The following is a 20,326-nucleotide window of genomic DNA, read 5'->3' on the forward strand; positions in this document are numbered from 1 at the left end:
GTGTTAAGAATTTAATTGGTTATATGTATGTTTTAATTTATGAGGTATATTAGTAATTTAGTACCTTTTTTTTTGTTGCATGGGACAGTCCACCTAATGTCTTATAAATTTGTTACATTGGAAAAATATTACTTTATCTGTCTCGGTCTTTTAAAATTCCGTAATTGGTGCTCGTTCCACTCAGAAAATGCATACATATGCAGTTGCCATACAAATTGTTTAAATAATTTAATAAGTTATATATATATATATATTTTAATTTATAAGCTATATTAATACTTTGCATGGGACAGCCACCTGATCATGTTTTATAAATTCGTTACAATGGAACAAAATTACCTAATCTTCTTTCTCGTTTTTTTATAATTGCTAAATTGATGCCACGCAGTCCACTCAGAAATATGCACGACAGTTGCCAAACAAGATGTATATTCTAGAAAAAAAATTGTTTTAAAAAGATATATATTTTATATTTTTAAAACAATTTTTATCGACTAATAATAAAAATTGTGAAATTCAAAACATTAATTGCATTTGGTAAAGTCTTACTAGTTTAGAAATATAGAAAACATAAAATCATAGAAAACTCTGTATTTATTAATAAGTTTTAATATATTTTATTGAAAAATATAAAATTTTAAAATATATATTATTTTAAAATAGAATGAGTAGTATTTAGTACCTTTCAGTGTGGAGTTCACATAATATCTTATAAAATTGTTTATTTATAATGGAAAAGTTACTTAATATTTCTCGATCTTTCAAAAATGCGTAATCGATGCCACGAATTATACTCGGGAATATTTTTTATTTAACCGTCTTTCCGTAGCATCTTTATTTCATTTTATTTATTGTTAGCAATATAAACAAATTCCACTAAAACTTTGCAAACCAAACTAATAATTTCGCATCTCAACATCTTTATATATATATATTGCACTACCCACTGAACTGAGTAGCTGGAGAAATATCAATGGCGATCCTGAATTTCACACCTTCCTCTAGGTTCCCGGTGACCATAGATTCAGCTCGAAGAACAAGAGTTAGAGGTTCTGTCATCAAAATGCAGAAGAGTCTTATTACTACGGATTCTCCAGCCTCACATGGTTTCAGCTTGTGTACGTGCGGAAGAAAGCATTTCCTAGGAGAAGCTACGACGCCGTTTCTTCCAATCTCACCTTCCTACGCTTCTCAATCCACTGCTTCTAGCTCAACGGTTGCTCTTAGTGAACTCTGCCCTGCTAAATTATAAGAGGAATATCTATTTTATTTAATTACTTATATCTCGTTTATATCAGGAAGTCTTGAACCAATTGCGTCCTCCAAAGCCTGATTGGTATTTTGAGCTATATGGTTATTTTAGGAGTGCAGGGATGGAAAGATATGAGAAAGAGGTTAGTGACTTCATGAGATTTCATGCATTGTTTCTTTGTTTCTTACGTTTCATTATTCTTTTCTTTTGTCAGATTGCTGTTTACAAGAAGAAACTCTTTGCAAATTTGGTGGGAAAAGCAGAAACTGTTTTGGAGATTGGTATTGGAGCTGGTCCGAACATCAAGTACTACAACAATATTCCAAACGTCTCTGTTCTTGGTGTTGATCCAAACCCTAAGATGGAAAGTCACGCACGCAAATCCGCTATAGAAGCAGGAGTGAAATCTGAAAACTTCAAGTTCATTCACGCGGTAATGACCTTCTTAATATTTTGTTGTGAACAAACGCGAATCAAACCAAAAAAAAAATCTAAAGTCGAAGCAAATACTGGTTTAGGGTTTATATTCTTTAGTTATTTCTTTGCATAATTGCATCCCCCTGATGTTCTCGTTAAAATCGTGTGACTAGGTCGCAGAATCTATGCCATTAGAAGATGCATCAGTGGATGCAGTTGTGGGAAGTCTCGTGATGTGTTCTGTCTCGGATATCCCTCAAACACTCAAAGGTAATTGTTTTAGTCCCTTCAAATCGAACATCTTACTTCAGATGTCAGAACAAAAGAAAACAATACTCACCAAATAGTTTTGTTCATTTACAGAGATAAAACGGATCCTAAAACCAGGAGGGCTTTACCTCTTCGTGGAACATGTTGCAGCAGAAGGTATCTCATTCGACTCAGTCATGAGGAATCCATCAGAATCCATTAACGCATGAAAATGACATAATCCAAAACTTTTTTTTTTTGGGATGAGCAGATGGAACATTTCTGAGGATGGTGCAGAATGTGTTGGATCCATTACAACAAGTTGTAGCCGACGGATGTCATTTAACTAGGAACACAGAAGACTACCTTCTAGAAGCTGGGTTCAGTGGTGGTGTAGATATCAACAAGGTCTCACTTTCTGCCTTCTACCACTTAAGCCCTCATCTTTATGGAGTTGCTTATAATTAAAAAGTTGGGGAATATCTTAACACAACAGCTCATCTTTGGACTGAACACAAGGCTTTCTTTCACGTTTGAAAATATCAACATTTTCAACACTCTGTTCCTAAATCTGTTTATGATCTAGTGTTTGTAAATGAATAATGCTCCATAAACAGAAAACAATGTAAAATTATTAGACGTTTGGAACTTTATCTTCTACTAATCAGTAATAAAAAAAATCCAAAAGGGTAATAGAGAGACGTTGCATAGAGAGATTACACATGTGGATGGAACTACACCTTCATCTTCATCACTGTTATCCTTTGATTGTAAGCAACTGAGATTGTTAATTTAGCAATGGCAACCCTGCATTTGTCACCTCATTCACTGGCCAACACATATATAATTTTATACGTCTTCAAATCTCTTTCTAATGTTGAGATTTGTACAAACAATAGTCTAAGTCCGGAAGAGTTATGACTTATGACTAACAACACATATGTAAGTTTCTACGTTTTCAAATATATCTCTTGAAGTGCTTGTTTTAGAGTCTTTCAGGTATTAGATCATTTTAAAGGAAAATGAGACATGGATGTGCAGATGTATCATAAGTATAGCGTTGAGACACACACACAAATTGAATTGAGCTCATAGATTGATTGATCCAGTGGTCGAGACGAAACACAATATTTTCTAAAACTCTGTTTCTAAAACTCTGTTTTGAAACTAAACTATCACTCTATGGATTGAGTCTGAGTGTTTATGATAAATTGTTTATAACTGAATAATGCTTCATTAGCAGAAAATAATGCAAATTTAGGAATTAAGTAACTTTGAATATGTTTACAAGAGACGTGGGACATAGAGGTTACACATGTGTGGATGGAAGTATATCTTCACCTTCCTCACTCTTATCCTTGGTTTTTTTTATTATACGAGTAGTTTAAATTTTTTAATTTTAGCAATGGCGATCGTTCACTTGTCACTGATCTCGACTATTACATGTTCACAACGAAGAAGAACGACTAAGGAGGCTTCACAAGATTCCGTCAAAACACAGATGACTCCTATTGCGACAGACTCTGTTTCGTCCTTCAGATTATGTCCCTGCGGAAGAAGGCATTTCATAGGAGCTATGCCGCTTCTTCCCCTGTCTCCCTCCTACGCTGCTTCTAGTTCAACGGTTTGTCTTGAAGAAATTTAGGGTTTATCTGGAGATAGATGAGGAGTGCATGCATGCAGGCATCCTCTAATCAATCTAATCTATTTATATCAGGAAGATTTGAAAACGCTGCGTCCTCCAAAGCCAGACTGGTACGATGAGCTCTTTGCTTGGTCTATGGATACTAGCATAGAACCGTACGAGAAAGAGGTTTAGTCTATCTGACTTTCTTTAGGCTTTGGATCGTTTCAATCTTGTGAATCTTTATTGTGCTTGTATTTGTTAGATTTCGAGTTACAAGATGAAACTCTTTGATAATTTGGTGGGAAAAGCAGAAAAGGTTTTGGAGATTGGCGTTGGAACAGGTCCTAATTTCAAGTACTACTCGGCTATTCCAAACGTCTCTGTTCTTGGTGTGGATCCAAACGCTAAGATGGAGAGCTACGCGCGTAAATCCGCGGCAGAAGCAGGGCTGAAACCTGAAGATTTCAGCTTCATTCATGCGGTAGCTTTTGTGATGTTCATTGATCCTTCTCTTGGCATCTCTTGATGCAACGTTTATTGTTAGGTCGCAGAAGCTATACCATTAGAGGATGCATCGGTTGATGCAGTTGTGGGGACTCTCGTGCTTTGTTCTGTCGCAGATGTCACTAGAACGCTCAATGGTAGTGTTTGTTCACTTGTCATTAAACTCAACATCGTTTAGAAAACAATGCTCAAAGATAGGTTTGGTTTCTGTGGTTTATTTACAGAGATAAAACGGGTACTAAGACCGGGTGGGGTTTACCTTTTCATAGAACATGTTGCAGGAGAAGGTATCTATTTTGATTATAAAAATTTACACTGCAGAATATTATGTGAAAGGTGAATCCCCATTTTTGTTCTTTTGATGTGTAGATGGATCATTTTTGAGGTTGGTGCAGAATGTTTTGGACCCATTGCAACAAGTTGTTGCTGATGGATGTCACTTGACTAGGCGCACTGGAGATTATATTTTAGAAGCCCGGTTCAATGGCGGTGCAGATATCAACAAGGTCTCTCTGTCTAGCTTGGCTTACTTAAGCTCTCATGTCTATGGGGTTGCTTACAATTAGAAAAACAGGATGGTGTCTAAGACTCATCCTTAAAGTATATCATTATGATGATGATTGTACATCTTCAATGGTAATAAAAAAAATTTAAACGATGGTTTGTGTCCTATTTAATAGAGTATAAGTAAGTCATAGTATCCATATGTGTGTCATTGTTGGATTAGACGACTGTTGTATTATTTTAGAAGCTTTAGTTTTGAAAGTATAACTCTCCAACGTTCGAGGTTGAGTTCCATGTCCTGAGATTAGATCCCTAGGAATCTGGAGATATCTCAAAAGGTTAAAGGTCTGATGTTACTTCATACCATTAGATGATGTATAGGTGGATGCAGTCGTTGCAACATTTGTTTTGTGTTCTAAACCGGGTGGAGTTTCCCTATTCATTTAACATGTAGCGGCTAAAGGTACATATCCACATTTTCACATCATAGGCCTTGAAATCAAAGTGCTAGACAAATCTAAAGAGAAACACCGGCTGGCGGCTGATACATTTCGGCTGCCGGTTTTGATGGTGGCACAGAGATCAACAAGGCGGCAATGTAGAGCTTCCCTTGGATAATAAGACCTCATGTCTATATAGTGGCGTACAAGTAACTGTGCAAGTACTGATAAACTTTATTGAGATAAAAATTAATTTAATGTTGTTTTATCACAAACTTAAATATTTATGATTATTATTATTTTTTCTTGGTCGAACAATACTTCATATAATCGAGAGAAGAAGATTATATTTTCATTGATATACATACACTATTAATAGACAGAGATATACATATTTGAAAGAGGAAGCTAACGGCTAGATATCTAGTAATGAAGGAGAGTATATACAGGAAAGATATATGGATCAGATTAGTATATTGGAGAGGGATATTGGGATTAGTTCTTAACCATTGACGAGATCTTCTTTTCGTCTGTGATACCCTTTTCCATTTTTTCCATGTGCTAATTATAAGTAAGACTTACGGTAATATAAAGAAGATTCATGAGCTGATTTTTCGTAATCTATAGTTCATTTTCGAATTTATGCAAGTTGATTCTCAGTTTCTGAAACTCCGAATCTGTATTATGAAACTCGAGTCAACTTTTCATGTACCCCTATTTTCATACGCACAATTTTCTATGGGCTCCCTTAATCTTCTATACCCTTTTTTCATAATTCTATTTTTGATCAAAACACAAAATCCCTAATCAAAGCTTTCTCCTCTTCAAAACTATACCCTAACCCCCCCTTATGGATTAGTGAACCCATGGGTAAGTATTTAACTTCTATACCTTTCAAATTTGAAAAAAAAATAATTTTAAAATCGTTTTTAACCTTATTTTGATGATTTTCGTGAAACTATGAAAAAACAGTTTTTTGATTTTTAAAATATTTTTATCAAATTCTATAAATCAAATAAAAAATATTCACGTTTTCGATTTAATTTTATGATTTTTCGTTAGACACATAAAATTAAAAGAAGAAAACTGTCTAATAGAGATTGAAAAGTGAAAAATAGGGGCATAAAAGAAATTGCCTCATGAAACTCCTTGTTACTCTTTGTTACAGTCTCTCATGAAAAACACCAGAGTCTTCTCCTTTAGCTAATTTGAGGTACCTCTTTAAAAAGTTATGTGGTGTGGTGGTTGAATTTTTATTAAATCAACCTTTTATCTTAGGAAATTGCAAAAGCATTGAAAACTTTGTTTGTAATTTCAAGGTTATCATTCTTGTGAATTTTCGGAATTTTCTGGCGAGATGTCACATTGACATCTTAACTCACTCGCCTACTCTGTTTTAGTTATGTTTGTTACACTCGTCATTCTTAAAAAATAATAGTGCAATCAGAGAGTTCAGGAGACCCTAAAACAGATCTAGCATATTTTTGCATTCCATGTTCGAATTCCAGAGTTATTTTATATTCTGCCAAAGTTCATGCATGCAATCTAAAGCCTAAATCGAAAAAGAGTATAAATATATAAAACATGACCAAATTTTATATTTTTGTTTCACTAGTATATTTTCTTTAGGCTAAAATATCATACTCCCTCCGTTCCAAATTAGATGATGTTTTGAAGAGTTTTTGATGTTTTAAAATACATGATGTTTTGATATTTTTATATTAGTTTTAGTTTTGTGGAAAATTAGGTGACTAATGATGTTTTCATAACTCTTTTGATGATTGGTTGAATTAATTTTTATTTATATTTTTAGTGATACTTTTTAGGAAAAAGTGTATATTCTAATTTTGTGCATTAAACTAAAACATCAACTATTTTAAAACAGAGAAAGTATATAACAACCAAACTCTTATATTATAATATCTAACTATGAGAAGAGACGAAAAAAGTCCAGTGCTTGCTTTATTAATATGGATGGTCCGAGAGGAATCTAAATTTAATTTTCTCTGCATTTGTAAAAATGAAGGAAATTTTCAATGTTACCATAAGTTTGATAACACTTTTAAAAATTATTATTAATAAATTATATTTTCATAAATATTTTAAGTTTGTGATAAAACAACATTAAATTAATTTTTAAAATATTTATAGAATATTTATAAATTCAACTCCATACTAAATGCTAAACAATAGTCACTAAAACATAACTTAAATATTACTATATTTTTTTATTGATGATATTTTTGTAAAGTGGTAATTAATTCGTAGTATTTTTAACAATTTTTCTAAAAGTAACCTAACCGGCCTACAATACAGATATACAGTACCTGATTAATCCCACAGGAGAGCTGGCTAGATAAGAAAGACAACTCACCAAGTAAATAACTGTGCCAAAATTCGGCTTATTTACACTCAATAAAACTGTTGATGAGGAAAGTCGAACTCAAGAAGAGGGTATTGTTTATTTTATTTTTTGAAAAGTGTTTAATTCTCTAGACTATATATATAGTATATATGATGGCACGAAATATCTTATTTATCTTGCCAGTAGATATATGTATAATTAGAGACCACACAAAGGAAAATCCAACTACATATTTTGGGGGCTTGAAACATTTTTTAAAGAATTTTAGTAAAATTTTTCTTTTTCAAAATTTAGAAGTCGATATCTATGTAATAAATTCTTCAAAGTCTGGAGGTCAAAACCAATGCTTCACTTGTTTATGTTCAAATCCGGCCATGTCCGTTAAGATAAGAAAAATAAAAGCATCGCTTGTTACTGTTTTCAGAAGATATGGTGTGGGCTTCTTCAGTCTGAAGCAACCGACGAAATAGAGACGAAAGGTTACAAACATGTAACATGTTTCCAAAGTTGCACATGAGAGGTTTTGACGTCATTGTCCTTTCAACTATCCCACCGTTTATTTTTAACATATACCCAACGCTCTAATTTTTTTTCTCAAAATTTCAAAGCGGTTTATCACGACATTTCTCTTTTATTTCTTACATGTTTCTATCAAAATAATGTAAGGCCTATATATGTCATCTTTAGTAATAGACAGACACAGACCACCGATCAATTCATACATAGTCTTTTTCCAAAGACACAAAGTCTTTGCTCATTATGTTAGTTAGAAAGTTAGAATCACTACCGGAATAAACTACTACTAGTCCTCGACACTCTTGACAACAAATTGAATTCTTGAAATATTTACTTATTTTTGTAAATACAATAATTGAAGCCGTTTTAAAGGAACCGCCTGATGAAATGGAATATTTTCTCCGTTGGATCTTTCAGTTGGAAAATTGGTGGCCAAATTTGTAGTAATGAAATACAATAGTTGAGGAATCGAATATTTAAAGACTTCATAAATAAAATAAAATATTTACTAACATTGTTTGGAACAAACAAATAGATAATAGCTCGACAACTGACGATTTGATGAGAATGACTAGTTTGTGGCTCACTCTACGAGGGAAAACTACATATTATTTGTGTGGCTCCTGCTGTTCATTCAAGTGTCAAGTGTTTCAAGATATGTAGGGACCAAATTTACTTGATCGCAAGTCTTGTTTGAGTTTATATGCAAAGAAATAAGATTTATATGAAATAAGAAATCGTTAGAATTCAATAAGCTAAATATATTTGATCTTAAAAGTTTAAATTTATTCGTGAAATATTTGTCTGAAAACATAGGCTAGGCTTCAGGACTTCACCTTAAGTTTCAGTGGAAACGATTAATGATATCTCATGATTTTAATGAATTCTTAGATTCACATTTTAGCTTATTATAGTCATGGAGTTGCATATTAGGAGTATATATTGCATTAGATTGTTCATTTGTATATCACAGGGTTTGGAGTGCACAATTGGAAGTTTTGGGGTTAAATTGAGGACGTTTCTGCAAGTTCAATAGTTTTGAGGCCGATGTGTAAGCATCCGGAAGTTCAGGGACCAGGGCTGCCATTTACCAATATTCGCTGGGGTTTAATTGGTACAATCAGAAGTTCATGGGTCAATTCCAGGGTTCTTTCTGCAATTTAAGAAGTTCTGGATGAAAAGCAAAGTTATCCAAAGTCTAGGGACCAAATTTGCAATAAACGAAGAGATCTCCATTGATGAGAAACACGAGCTCTCTCTCTCGCCGGATCTGAAGCACGACGGCGGCGAAGCTTATTCCGGTGACGAGCACGGCAACGGCGCCAATTTGATGTTGGAAGTTTTCAAGGCTTCTGATGTAGCGGAAGCTTCTAGGGATAGAACTAGATCCGTTTATTCCAAAATACACGAATCTAGGGTTTGTGAATACTCTTCACAGTGCTTAATTAAAAGCTCTTAGGGGGTTGTGAATACTCTTCACAGTGGTTTATAAAAACCTCTTTAGGGTTTGAGAATACTCTTCTCAGTGGTTTATCAAAATCTCTTCTGGAAAACTCCTTTTATTAAATCATCATAAACTGAATACATCCATAGAGTCTAAAAGACTATATATAAGAAAGCCATAAAACCCTAAAATATTAAGATAATTATCAAACCCCTTAATTAAATAAATAATAATATATTTGGAAATATTCCAAATATTTATCTGCATCATTCTCTCCGGGTTGGAGAAGATTCGTCCTCGAATCTTGATCGTAGTCTTCGAATCCAAAACGTTTTCCAATAAAAACTCTTCTCGAATCTTCAATATCATGTTTTGCACGAGTTTTGCACGGATCTGTTTGTAACTTGAATCTTCATAAATCCGTTTTTGCACAAATTTTGCACGCATCAGATTATCAAGATTCTTCACAAAATCTTCATAAATATTATTTCGCCCTAATTTTGCACGGCTCCGATTTTCAAAGGATCCGTCTTTGAAGACAAAATCAATAACTTGAACATCATCTTCATACACGTCATAGATCGGATTACCATAGATCTCTCGACAGATCTCATGGTTCTCTTCTCTCTCAACAAAAGGACTTTCGCCCCGGATAGGATATATGCTAATACTCACCATGACATCCAGAATCGTTCTTCGATTGAGAAACCAAAGAGACGCGGCTCTGATACCAACTGATGTAGCGGAAGCTTCTAGGGATAGAACTAGATCCGTTTATTCCAAAATACACGAATCTAGGGTTTGTGAATACTCTTCACAGTGCTTAATTAAAAGCTCTTAGGGGGTTGTGAATACTTTTCACATTGGTTTATAAAAACCTCTTTAGGGTTTGAGAATACTCTTCTCAGTGGTTTATCAAAACCTCTTCTGGAAAACTCCTTTTATTAAATCATCATAAACTGAATACATCCATAGAGTCTAAAAGACTATATATAAGAAAGCCATAAAACCCTAAAATATTAAGGTAATTATCAAACCCCTTAATTAAATAAATAATAATATATTTGGAAATATTCCAAATATTTATCTGCATCAGCTTCCAAGTCAAATGATAGTATAGAAAGGTTGTCGAACCACAGAGAACTAGTGATCTATAACACCAAGAATACACAAACTTTCCTAATCTAAGCAAATAGGAAGATGGATGATGAGTAACAAGCTAAGAACCTACTAAAATGAACAAGGTGATCTCATTTTCTCTCTAAACTTTGCCTCATTTTGTAAAAGTTTGAACCTTTTGATTATCTAAGGAATTACTTCAACTTAAATGTTGTTTCTCTTTCTTATAAACATGATTAACCTTGAATCTCACATAGATTTAAGGTTTATCATGGAGATTAGAGAGTAGACACCTTTTGGATTCATGGGTTAGGGTGATTAGGGTGTCTAAGTGAAGATTTAGAGTGTTTAGTGTTAGATCTATTTCTTTCTTTGCTTGTTGAGGGTTCTTAATGCTATTTTAGTCTTGATCATACTAAAATAGATCCCTAGACATTTCATCCCCGGAAGGTGTTTGATGAAATGCTTGAACCAACTCTTCAATGCTTTTAATACACTTTGCCAAAGGAATTTGTTGTTAAATGTGTTAAGATTGCTATTAGATTTGTCCATAGTGATTGCTTTAGTAACATTCAACCAAAGGAATTTGATGCATTCAACCAAAGGAATTTGATGCTTGAGTTGCTTTAGCAAATGAACATTCATCTAGGGATAGAGCTTGTTTAGTCTTGTGTCTAGGCATAAGGAAAGTGTTTTGATAGCTTGCCGCTCTAGCTTGGATCTTAGTCACCCAAAATCAAATGCCTAGTCCCATGGATCCACCTTAGCATTTGATTGAGTTCTTGCACTAGTTTCTAGATTGGATTTGAGATCACCTTGTTCATTTTAGTAGGTTCTTAGCTTGTTACTCATCATCCATCTTCCTATTTGCTTAGATTAGGAAAGTTTGTGTATTCTTGGTGTTATAGATCACTAGTTCTCTGTGGTTCGACAACCTTTCTATACTATCATTTGACTTGGAAGTCTTGAAAACTTCCAACATCAATTAATATTTAGAATGATAGTAAGAATCTTATCTAAGATTTTATAAGAATCAAGATCATTGACATTTTATCAAACAAAGACAAGTTGATGCCAAAGCTTTTTATTTTATTTGGTCCCAGCTTAGATAGCCATGTTCGTAGGGTCATGCACAGTCGACTCTTTTGTTCTTGATTGGGAGGTGAGGATTTCGAAACCAAAAAAACAGAGATTTCTATAGATATTAGAAAATATATATTTTTGGGGGGAAATTACCACAAATACCACTTTCCTTGTACCACATTTTATTTATACCTTAACCAAGTTTACCATTAAAAATTTAATAGGCAAAATACTATTATACCCTTAGTTAAACCTAAAATTATTATTTTGTCCTACGATTTCTTCAGATCTCAGATCCACGAGATGAGATTGGCCAATTCAGGACAAGTACTCCGACGAGATTGGACGACGCAAACGAGTTCTCCGGCGAGATTTGACGACGTTGACGAGTTCTTTAGCTAGTTCTAATGCGAGATTTGACGAGGACTACAACCTCAAATGGTTTTTCGAATCTATCACAGTCGTCGATCAATCCGTTGATGAGCTATGCCGTTTAGTATCAGACTCCGTTCTGGACCTCTCCCTCGGTTTGCTCGAACTCCAATCCACACTCGATGGATGCGACTCTAAATTGGTTCCAGTCTTTGTGAAAGGCTTAGGGGTTTTGATTCGTATCGGTTACGAACAGAAACATGGGGATTGGAATTTCAATTCGATCGAGAATCATCCGTTTGTGAGGGTATGTGATACACATAGTCGTTCTAGATCATAGCGATTCAAATTGATTAAGAAAAAAAATATATGCATTGATTATTTAGTAATGGCCAGCACTGTTGACATTATTAACAAGATTTTGATGCTTCTCCTCGTTGTTGTTGCTTTGCAGATTCTTTCGTGCAGAGTGGAGACGCAGACGGAGCTTCTTCACCAAGTATCACTCTTTGTGAATTTCTGGAGCCGTTCGTGAATTTTGTAATATTATGTATCCCATTTGCAGATTCATCCCTGTCTTTGTTTGTGAGGGAGCTAGTCTCATCAATGGCTTCCCTTTGTTGCTTCATGCCGTCATGAAGAACTGCCGGTATTCAGATTGCTTATGCGGTGTCTTAAGTATGTCCCAGGGAAGAACTCAGAAGTAAGTACTTATGATTGACAGTTACTATGATGAATGCTTATAGGACCAAGTACTAAGTTTCTGAGACTATTCAGGACAATAGAAATTTCAGCTGCATTGTCAAGACACTAGTGGACATCTCTCAATGCTCAATTATGCCTTTTTAAAAGGCCTTATAAAAGAAACTGCAAAAGAATGATGTTCTTTAACAAGCAAAGAAATGGTGGAAAGTTGGTTAATTTGGTGATTTATAATCACCAAATTCGGAGGTAGTAAATGATACTGGTGCAATCCGTAAATCAGTTAAGAGATGGAGACCGCCAGGTGTGGATTGCTTGAAATGCAATGTAGGAGTAGCCTGGTCCAAGGACAAAATGCGGGCGGGTACTTCTTGGGTAGTGAGGAACTGTCGGGGTGAGGTCTTGATGCACAGTAAAAGGGCTTTTAGTAGGATCACCTCCCTTTTGAAAGCTAAGCACCTTGGTTTGTTGTGGGCGATGGAAAGCATGGCATCACATAAACTGCAAAATGTGGTTTTGGAAGGGGAGGCACCCGAACTGGTAGAAGCGGTGATGTGTCCGTTGGTGTGACCTTCATTTGAGCTAGCAGAGGCGTTGACAAAGTTTAAGGACTGGAAGTTGGAAGGAGTGGTGTGAGAGGCCAATGTACCGGCTTTTAAAATTGCAAGAAGTGTGACTATGGAGAATCATATGCAATCCTATGTGGCACATGATGACCCCGTGTGGCTTTGAAGTCTATTTGATTAAGAAAGGAAGAAGCTTCAGTTAAGTTGAGTTATGGGATAAGGAAGTCGAATTTTAAGTCTATGTGTTTGGTTGGGGTTTTGGACACATGAGTTTTAGGCTCTGTGTTTTTTTCTTTTTTGGTGTCTCTATTTTTGCTTTGGCTGTTTGGTCTTTGGACGTTGCTTGTTGCTTACGTTGGTGAGCTTTGGGGGCGAAACTTTGTATGGTTCTTTTTGTTACGTCCTTATGCAAACTCAAGAGTTAAAAAGAAAAAAAAACTCTTATAAATAGATTTATAAACCTTATAAATTAATTTATAAACACTTATAAATAAATGTATAAACTCTTATAAATAGATTTGTAAACCTTGTAAATTAATTTATAAGCACTTATAAATAAATGTATAAACTCTTATAATTAGCTTATAAGTTCTTGTAAATAGTTTTATAAACCCTTATAAATAGTTATATAAATATTTATATGTGTTTTATAAACTTTATAGATGGTTGATACAAAGTATTATAAGTTCTTATAAAATTTATAAATTTATATGTGTTTTATGACGAACATCTGCACATTAGGGAGCTTTGAGCCTATCTTTTTGGCAAACATCACAGGATGTGCCAGCCACGGAAGATAATGTTCCTCTTTTTTAAGAAATGAATTGCTGCTGGACAGAGTTTAAGATCAAGGAATATGTGATTGTAAACATATAGAGCCAGTCCCGTTGAAGATGTTCCTCCAAGTGTTCTTTCTACTGTACCGTTGTCTGGAGTTGAGAGAAAGACTGACGAAACAACAGCAGTTAGCAATCTGAGACACTGAAAGATAATAATACTTTAGTCTTTTCTTACAGTAACAGAAGCAAAATGTTGTGTTTTAGTTAAAGTTCTGAACTCACTTACCTTTGTGATTGTTCAAACTCTTTGAGCTCAAAGGGAGTAGACAGAATGTAATCATAAATGTAATCAAGTTTCTTCCCACGTCAATAATAATATGCAATCTTAATAAAAGTCGCCAGATCTACCCCATCTTCCTAAATTGGGTCCTTTCGAACCTTCTAAATCAACTTATAATCCTTTACAAATCAGTTTATAAATGTTTATAAATCATTTTTGAGTTTCTTATATTCATTTTGCCTAGCATTAAGTAGACTGGATATTCACCATTCATAAACATTATCAATCAGTTGACAAAAAATCAACTTATAAACAAGTTTTACAATTTTATAAATGATTTGTAAGACTTTAGAAATTCTCAAAACAGATTTATACATTTTATAATTGATTTATAAAACTTTAGAAAATAATTTTTAAACTTTAAACTCGTCATAGACCCTAGATGATTTATGAATTTTATAACTACACATACATTCATGATGCTTTTGGCTAGAAAATGATTTTTTAAATCTCTTTAAGTGGTTTTATAATCATTATAAATGATTTACAAAGATTTATAAAAAATTATAAATACTATTCTTATAGATGTTTATAACTCTTATAAGCAAGTTTATAATTTTGCAAAAAGTTCTCATAAACCCTTATAAATGATTTATAAGCCTTTATAAATGTTTTAAAAGCTTCATGAATGAATTACCTTTTGAAATTCTTCAAATCCTTGTAAGTTGATTTTATAAACGCTTATAAATAATTTTAAATTTTTGTAATATATAAGCCTTATAAAAGACTAAGAATCATTTATAGTGACTTATAAATATTTAATAAATGATCGTACGCCATTATAAATAATTTATAAACTATTATAAATAATTTATAAACTACTTACAAATGATTTATAAACTACTTATAACTGATTTTATAAATATTTATAACACCTTAAGATGATTTTATAGATTCTTATAAATGATTTTACACTTTATAAATTATTTTATAATATTTATTAATGATTTAGAAACTCTTACAAAGAATTTGTAAACTGTTATAAGTCATTTATAAACTCTTATAAATAAATTATTTAAAGACCTTCTAACTAGTTTCTTTTATAAACATTTATAAACGGTTTATAGACTTTATAAACTTCTTTATAAGCCTTATAAATGGTTTATATACTCTTACAATAAATTTATAACATTTATAAATGATTTACAAACGTTAGAAATGATTTACATACTTTATAAATGATTTACAAACTTTATAAACTGTTTTTTATAAACTTAACAAAAGATTTATAAACTCTTTTAACTCTTATTGGTTATTTACATTTTCTTGTAAGCCCTTATAAATTATGTTAAAAACTCTTATAAATTGTTTAATAAGCCTTTCTAAATGATTATAAATTCTTATGAATGATTTAGGGACTTTCTAATTGATTCATAAACCTATATAAACCTTATAAATTGTTTATTAACGTTTTCATAAACATTTATAAATTGTTTATAGATTTTACAAATGGTTTTATAAGTCTTTATAAATTGTTTATAAAATTATATAGAACCTAATCAGACAACATTAACCCTTTAGTTGCAACAGAGACTACAAGAATGCAAATTGTATTGAGATATTCTGACTCAGCAAAAAAAAAAAATCAGAGGACATGTTGGATTATATCATTTGAAGAAAATTCAATATGGCCACAGAGACGCCAGCAAGCTCCTGTGTGGAATAGAGACTTCTCAAAAACTCAGATGTCACGTACAAGCACCTGCAGAAGCAACAAACTTGTAACTCACTTGCAGTTCTTAAAAAAAACTCAATTCTAGGAGAAAAACTATGCTCTGCCTTTCAATGCCGAAAGACTAGATTATACTTGGAAGTTTTTTTTTCATGTGTAAGGATCTCTTTAATATGGTTCAATATTCTTCTACAATTTAAAGATCAAAAGTTTCAAGCAACCGAAAACAAGGCAGGTACGTCTCAAGAGTTTCCCATAAACATAAAGATGTCTTCTGCCAAAGAGCAGCTTAAGTGAGTTTGGTCTCACGGTAGGAGTGGAATCACAAAGATGGTCTCTGACAGAGGATAAAGAGTTGACAGCTGATGAAAGCCATAACCAGAGAAGTCATCAACTCAAACCCGAATGCCATCCCACGACTCTCCTAAGATAGCTTGTGATTGAAGGCATTGTCGCGATGATCACTTCACACGTGTATATGATGGGGATCAGAGTCTTTGGCTTGTTCTTACGTAGCCACATCAACGATCCTAGCGCAGCTAAAGATATCGTGAACACCAGATTTGCATTGGCTTCAAGCCCTTGTAAAACATAATCCCAAGTGAACTCAAGTCCTCGAGCACCAACCCAAAGAGGAACCAACCTATGCAAAACAGAATCCGGAAATGCCCATCCAAGGTCAACAGCTTGAAACTTATGGTTTTCGGAGATGTTCCTGTGTGTCAGCTGAGCCAGAGAAAAGTACAGACCAGCGACGTCAATGAAGCCAATCATTGCTTTCAGTGCTTCCTGGTAAGGATCAAATACTTCAGTTTCAGAGACTTGCAGAAAAGTTGCCAAGCAAACAAGCTTAACCATTGATTTAGCGAGGTAAACAACTGACATATGATGTCATATTCAGATAATGGAGTGGCGGAGTAGTAGACGGCGTGGGGACCGAAGGTGAGAATCGCACAGTTGAAGAAGTGAAATAGCGTCATCTTCCACCAAAGCACTCTGGCGACGATTGAAGAAGAAGCTTTGGTTTACTTCCGAAATCTGAAACTCCAATTATACTTGTAAGTTTTAAAAGTGATTATTAGTGAAAGAAATGCAGACATGTTGACTCTTGGCATTAGAAACAGCATTTCTCAAACTTACTTTTGCCACCACAGGATTTTCTCATGAAGTGCATAAGGTTCGTAAACAAAGCCATGACATACCTTCGACACTCTAACAGCACCCTGCACTCATAAATAGTTGATGTGAGACATCAAATCATAGGAAACAACTGACATATGAGACAAAAAATGCAAGAAAGAGCAACAGAAACTGAGTTATTTAACATGTGTTGTACGTCCAAGTTTGTCAAAACTCTGCTCACAATTCGACAGGTCTCCGTGGTAAAACACCTACATGTATATCACAGAACATGAAACAAAGACTAATAATTGAATCTATGTTAAGAGGAAACACACATTTACTAGTCAAATGCAACAAGTGGTTGTGATGTTCCAAAACTATGACACCATATTACAAAGAGCAGAGTAAAGAAGAGGAGATTCTCACTTGAACAGAATCGAAATGTAGAAACAAAGTAGCTCAAAGGGTCAAATCGTCCAAAATCAATGTAACCCTGCACACAACACAAAAGTGATTTATAGAATCATCTAGAGGCTGAACAAAAGGTCGATGGTATGGAAGCTACCGCCTGGCCTCTTGTTTCAACATCCTTGTAAAATCAAACTCCTACATCCATATAAAAGAGAAATTTAATCAAACATAAACTCCTCAAAACTCTTAACTTCAAGACTATAAACTGAGTACATATACACAACCTTGCACTCATATTCAAATGAATGACCGATCCAGCTGCTCTGATCAACCAAGTCAAAGAAACCAAATGAACCAAAGAAAACTCCTTTACTCTTAAACTGATCCACTCGATCTCGTCGCCGTCGCTCGATCTTGTCGCCGTTGCTCGATCTTGTCGCCGTCGCTCGATCTTGTCACCATCTATGCTCGATTTCGTCGCCGTAGCCGCCGCCGCCGTTGTCGTCCGATCTCGTCAGCAAGTCGTGGCTCTGTCGAAACTTTCTATCGAGAAAGAGGAGAAGTTGTGTTAAAATTAGGTGAGGGTAGTATAGTCTTTTACACATTACTAAATGTGGTATATGTGAAAATGTAATTTGATTGGTGGTATATTTGATTAGTGGTATCCGATAAAGTGTATAACTAAAATTTCCCCATTTTTGGGATGCATACTGGTGGCTTTTTTTATTTTAGAATACTTTTTAGTTATAGAAATTGGACGCTAGAAAAGTATATATTTCAAAAAGTTAAGTATTGTATTAAAATGAATTTTAAAACTATTGTGTGTATTTTGACCCAAAAGAAAAAGAAACTATTGTGTGTATAGAGTGGGACAAGACTTGGGTTCACCCCCTATGGTGAACCTTTAAATTCACCACCTTCCTAATAATCTATCAAAATGCCAACTACATTAATGATTAAAAATATTAAATAATTTTTTCAAAATCCAAAATAATTAAAAAAATAAATAGTGTCAATTTTAAAAATATCTAATCCATAAACTCAAACTCTATACCCTAAATCCAAATTCTAAATTATAAACTCAAACTCTATACCCTAAACCCAAATCTTAAACCCTAAATCCAAATCATAAATTATAAACCCAAAAACCTGAACTCTAAACCCAAATCTATACCCTAAATCCAAATCCTAGATTCTAAACCCAAAACGTAAATACAAAACCCAAACCCTATACCCTAAATATTTGGATTAATATTGATGTTGTTCTTTTGAAATTTAAGGTTAAGAATTAAAGTTTTGATTTAGAATTCATGGTTTGGGTTACGGTCTAGGATTTGGGTTTAGGGTTTACGGTTTGGGTTTAGGGTTTATGGTTTGGGTTTAGAGTCTAGGATTTGGGTTTAGGGTCTAGGGTCTAGGAATTGAGTTTAGGGTATAGTTTTGGGTTTAGAGTTTAGAGTTTTTGGGTTTATGATTTATGGTTTGGGTTTAGGGTTTAAGATTTGGGTTTAGGATATAGAGTTTGGGTTTATAATTTAAAATTTAGGGTTTAGAATTTGGATTTAGGGTATAGAGTTTGAATTTAAGAATTAAATAGTAACATTAGCATAATTAAATATAACATTATTTATTTTTTTAATTATTTTATCATTAAACTAGTTGACACTTTAATTGGTTATTAGGGAAGTGGTGAATTTAAAGGTTTACCATAAAGGGTGAACCAGTGTTGTTAAACCCGGACCGGACCGGCGGTCGGACCGGGTTCAACCGCGAACCGGACACCTATCCGGGTTGGTTTAATGTCAAAACCCAACTAAAGTTGAACCGGTTAAAAACCCATGTTGAACCGCTAAAAACCCGGGAACCGAGTGACCCAACGAACCGACGAAACCCTGGTTCGTATAAAAATCAAAATTTTGTTAATAAAATAATTATTTTTTCTCTCTTTTTAACATATATACTATTTTGTTTGTCACAAATTGCAACCAAAATAGAGTTTTGTAACTAATGTGTATATAATTTTTATAGGTGATGAAGATTTAGAAGGACAAAGATTTGGAGAATAAACTTTAAATGTTTTTTTTCCTATTGACTTTAGATTTGAACTATTAATTTTTTTTATTATTTTATCACATTTCAATTTGTTATTTTTGAAAGTTTTCTAAACATTATGACTATTTTTTGAAAAAAAAATATATAATATTTATAAAATAATAAATTCAGTTTAATCTAATCGACCCCGGTCGAACCAGGTCGAACCACAATGACCCGTGACCCAAAATATTTCCGGTTCGCTCGCCGGTCCGGTTTTAAAAACACTGGGGTGAACCCAAATGTTGTCTTATAGAGTGTGTATACCAGGAATAGTAAAATGTGAATATGGATTTTGCTTCAACAAAGAGAAATCAAATGTACTGTTAGGAAGGCATGCTTAACATGTGTTTTGTCGCTATTGGAGGTGCAACTTGGATTTAACTTAAGCATGTGCAAACATAAGACCAATATTTAAAAAGCTATTTTGAAAAAGAACATTACTAAAAATCCCAGTTCAGGCGTCCGTCGGTTATAAATCGCCGCGATTTCGATTAAATCGGTATAATTAATTGGATTTGTATAAAACTCAATTAATTGCTTAAATAACTGAGTAATCACTGCTTAAAAATAGATTTAAATCGAAAATATTGCTATACTTGACAAATACTTGGCCCAATAACAAATGCATGACGTTCAACTGGACTATGATGTTTCTAGGTCAAATAATCTTTTTTTTTTACCGCAAACGACTATTCTATTACTCAAACTTGAGGTGGTTTGGGTAATCAGCTAGGTCAAATAATCACAC

The 20,326-nt window shown here is 33.7% G+C and overlaps 3 protein-coding genes and 1 long non-coding RNA gene across 4 annotated transcripts; 3 read left to right on the forward strand and 1 right to left on the reverse strand.

Moving 5' to 3' along the window:
* The first annotated feature begins 863 nt into the window (after positions 1-863).
* LOC108825777 (uncharacterized) lies at positions 864-2,578 on the forward strand. The gene is made up of 6 exons (XM_018599126.2): positions 864-1,216; positions 1,299-1,394; positions 1,467-1,685; positions 1,843-1,939; positions 2,033-2,095; positions 2,190-2,578. Exons 1-6 carry the CDS (start codon positions 974-976, stop codon positions 2,384-2,386), a joined length of 915 nt encoding a protein of 304 aa, XP_018454628.1. The 5' UTR covers positions 864-973; the 3' UTR covers positions 2,387-2,578.
* A 698-nt stretch (positions 2,579-3,276) lies between these two features.
* LOC108824226 (uncharacterized) lies at positions 3,277-4,707 on the forward strand. Its single transcript, XM_056998988.1, has 6 exons — positions 3,277-3,542; positions 3,636-3,731; positions 3,808-4,026; positions 4,090-4,186; positions 4,274-4,336; positions 4,419-4,707. Exons 1-6 carry the CDS (start codon positions 3,324-3,326, stop codon positions 4,613-4,615), a joined length of 891 nt encoding a protein of 296 aa, XP_056854968.1. The 5' UTR covers positions 3,277-3,323; the 3' UTR covers positions 4,616-4,707.
* A 7,101-nt stretch (positions 4,708-11,808) lies between these two features.
* LOC108836451 (uncharacterized) lies at positions 11,809-13,580 on the forward strand. The gene is made up of 3 exons (XR_001947145.2): positions 11,809-12,199; positions 12,347-12,595; positions 12,670-13,580. It is a non-coding gene; the product is annotated as an uncharacterized LOC108836451 (long non-coding RNA).
* A 2,526-nt stretch (positions 13,581-16,106) lies between these two features.
* LOC108835064 (uncharacterized) lies at positions 16,107-16,986 on the reverse strand. Its single transcript, XM_018608368.2, has one exon. It carries the CDS (start codon positions 16,834-16,836, stop codon positions 16,342-16,344), a length of 495 nt encoding a protein of 164 aa, XP_018463870.1. The 5' UTR covers positions 16,837-16,986; the 3' UTR covers positions 16,107-16,341.
* Between the last annotated feature and the right edge of the window lie 3,340 nt (positions 16,987-20,326).

This window comes from Raphanus sativus, unplaced genomic scaffold, assembly GCF_000801105.2.
Source record: "Raphanus sativus cultivar WK10039 unplaced genomic scaffold, ASM80110v3 Scaffold1528, whole genome shotgun sequence".
NCBI classification, from domain to species: Eukaryota; Viridiplantae; Streptophyta; class Magnoliopsida; order Brassicales; family Brassicaceae; genus Raphanus; species Raphanus sativus.

What these genes read in the sequence shown, in the direction of transcription:
- LOC108825777 (XM_018599126.2), top strand. Translation starts at nt 974, where the DNA reads ATGGCGATCCTGAATTTCACACCTTCCTCTAGGTTCCCGGTGACCATA. An exon ending in CCACTGCTTCTAGCTCAACG is followed by an intron (nt 1,217 to 1,298) that starts GTTGCTCTTAGT and finishes CGTTTATATCAG; the next exon opens with GAAGTCTTGAACCAATTGCG. An exon ending in TGGAAAGATATGAGAAAGAG is followed by an intron (nt 1,395 to 1,466) that starts GTTAGTGACTTC and finishes TTCTTTTGTCAG; the next exon opens with ATTGCTGTTTACAAGAAGAA.
- LOC108824226 (XM_056998988.1), top strand. Translation starts at nt 3,324, where the DNA reads ATGGCGATCGTTCACTTGTCACTGATCTCGACTATTACATGTTCACAA. An exon ending in ATTTCAGCTTCATTCATGCG is followed by an intron (nt 4,027 to 4,089) that starts GTAGCTTTTGTG and finishes GTTTATTGTTAG; the next exon opens with GTCGCAGAAGCTATACCATT. An exon ending in TGTCACTAGAACGCTCAATG is followed by an intron (nt 4,187 to 4,273) that starts GTAGTGTTTGTT and finishes GTTTATTTACAG; the next exon opens with AGATAAAACGGGTACTAAGA.
- LOC108835064 (XM_018608368.2), bottom strand. Translation starts at nt 16,836, where the DNA reads ATGTCAGTTGTTTACCTCGCTAAATCAATGGTTAAGCTTGTTTGCTTG.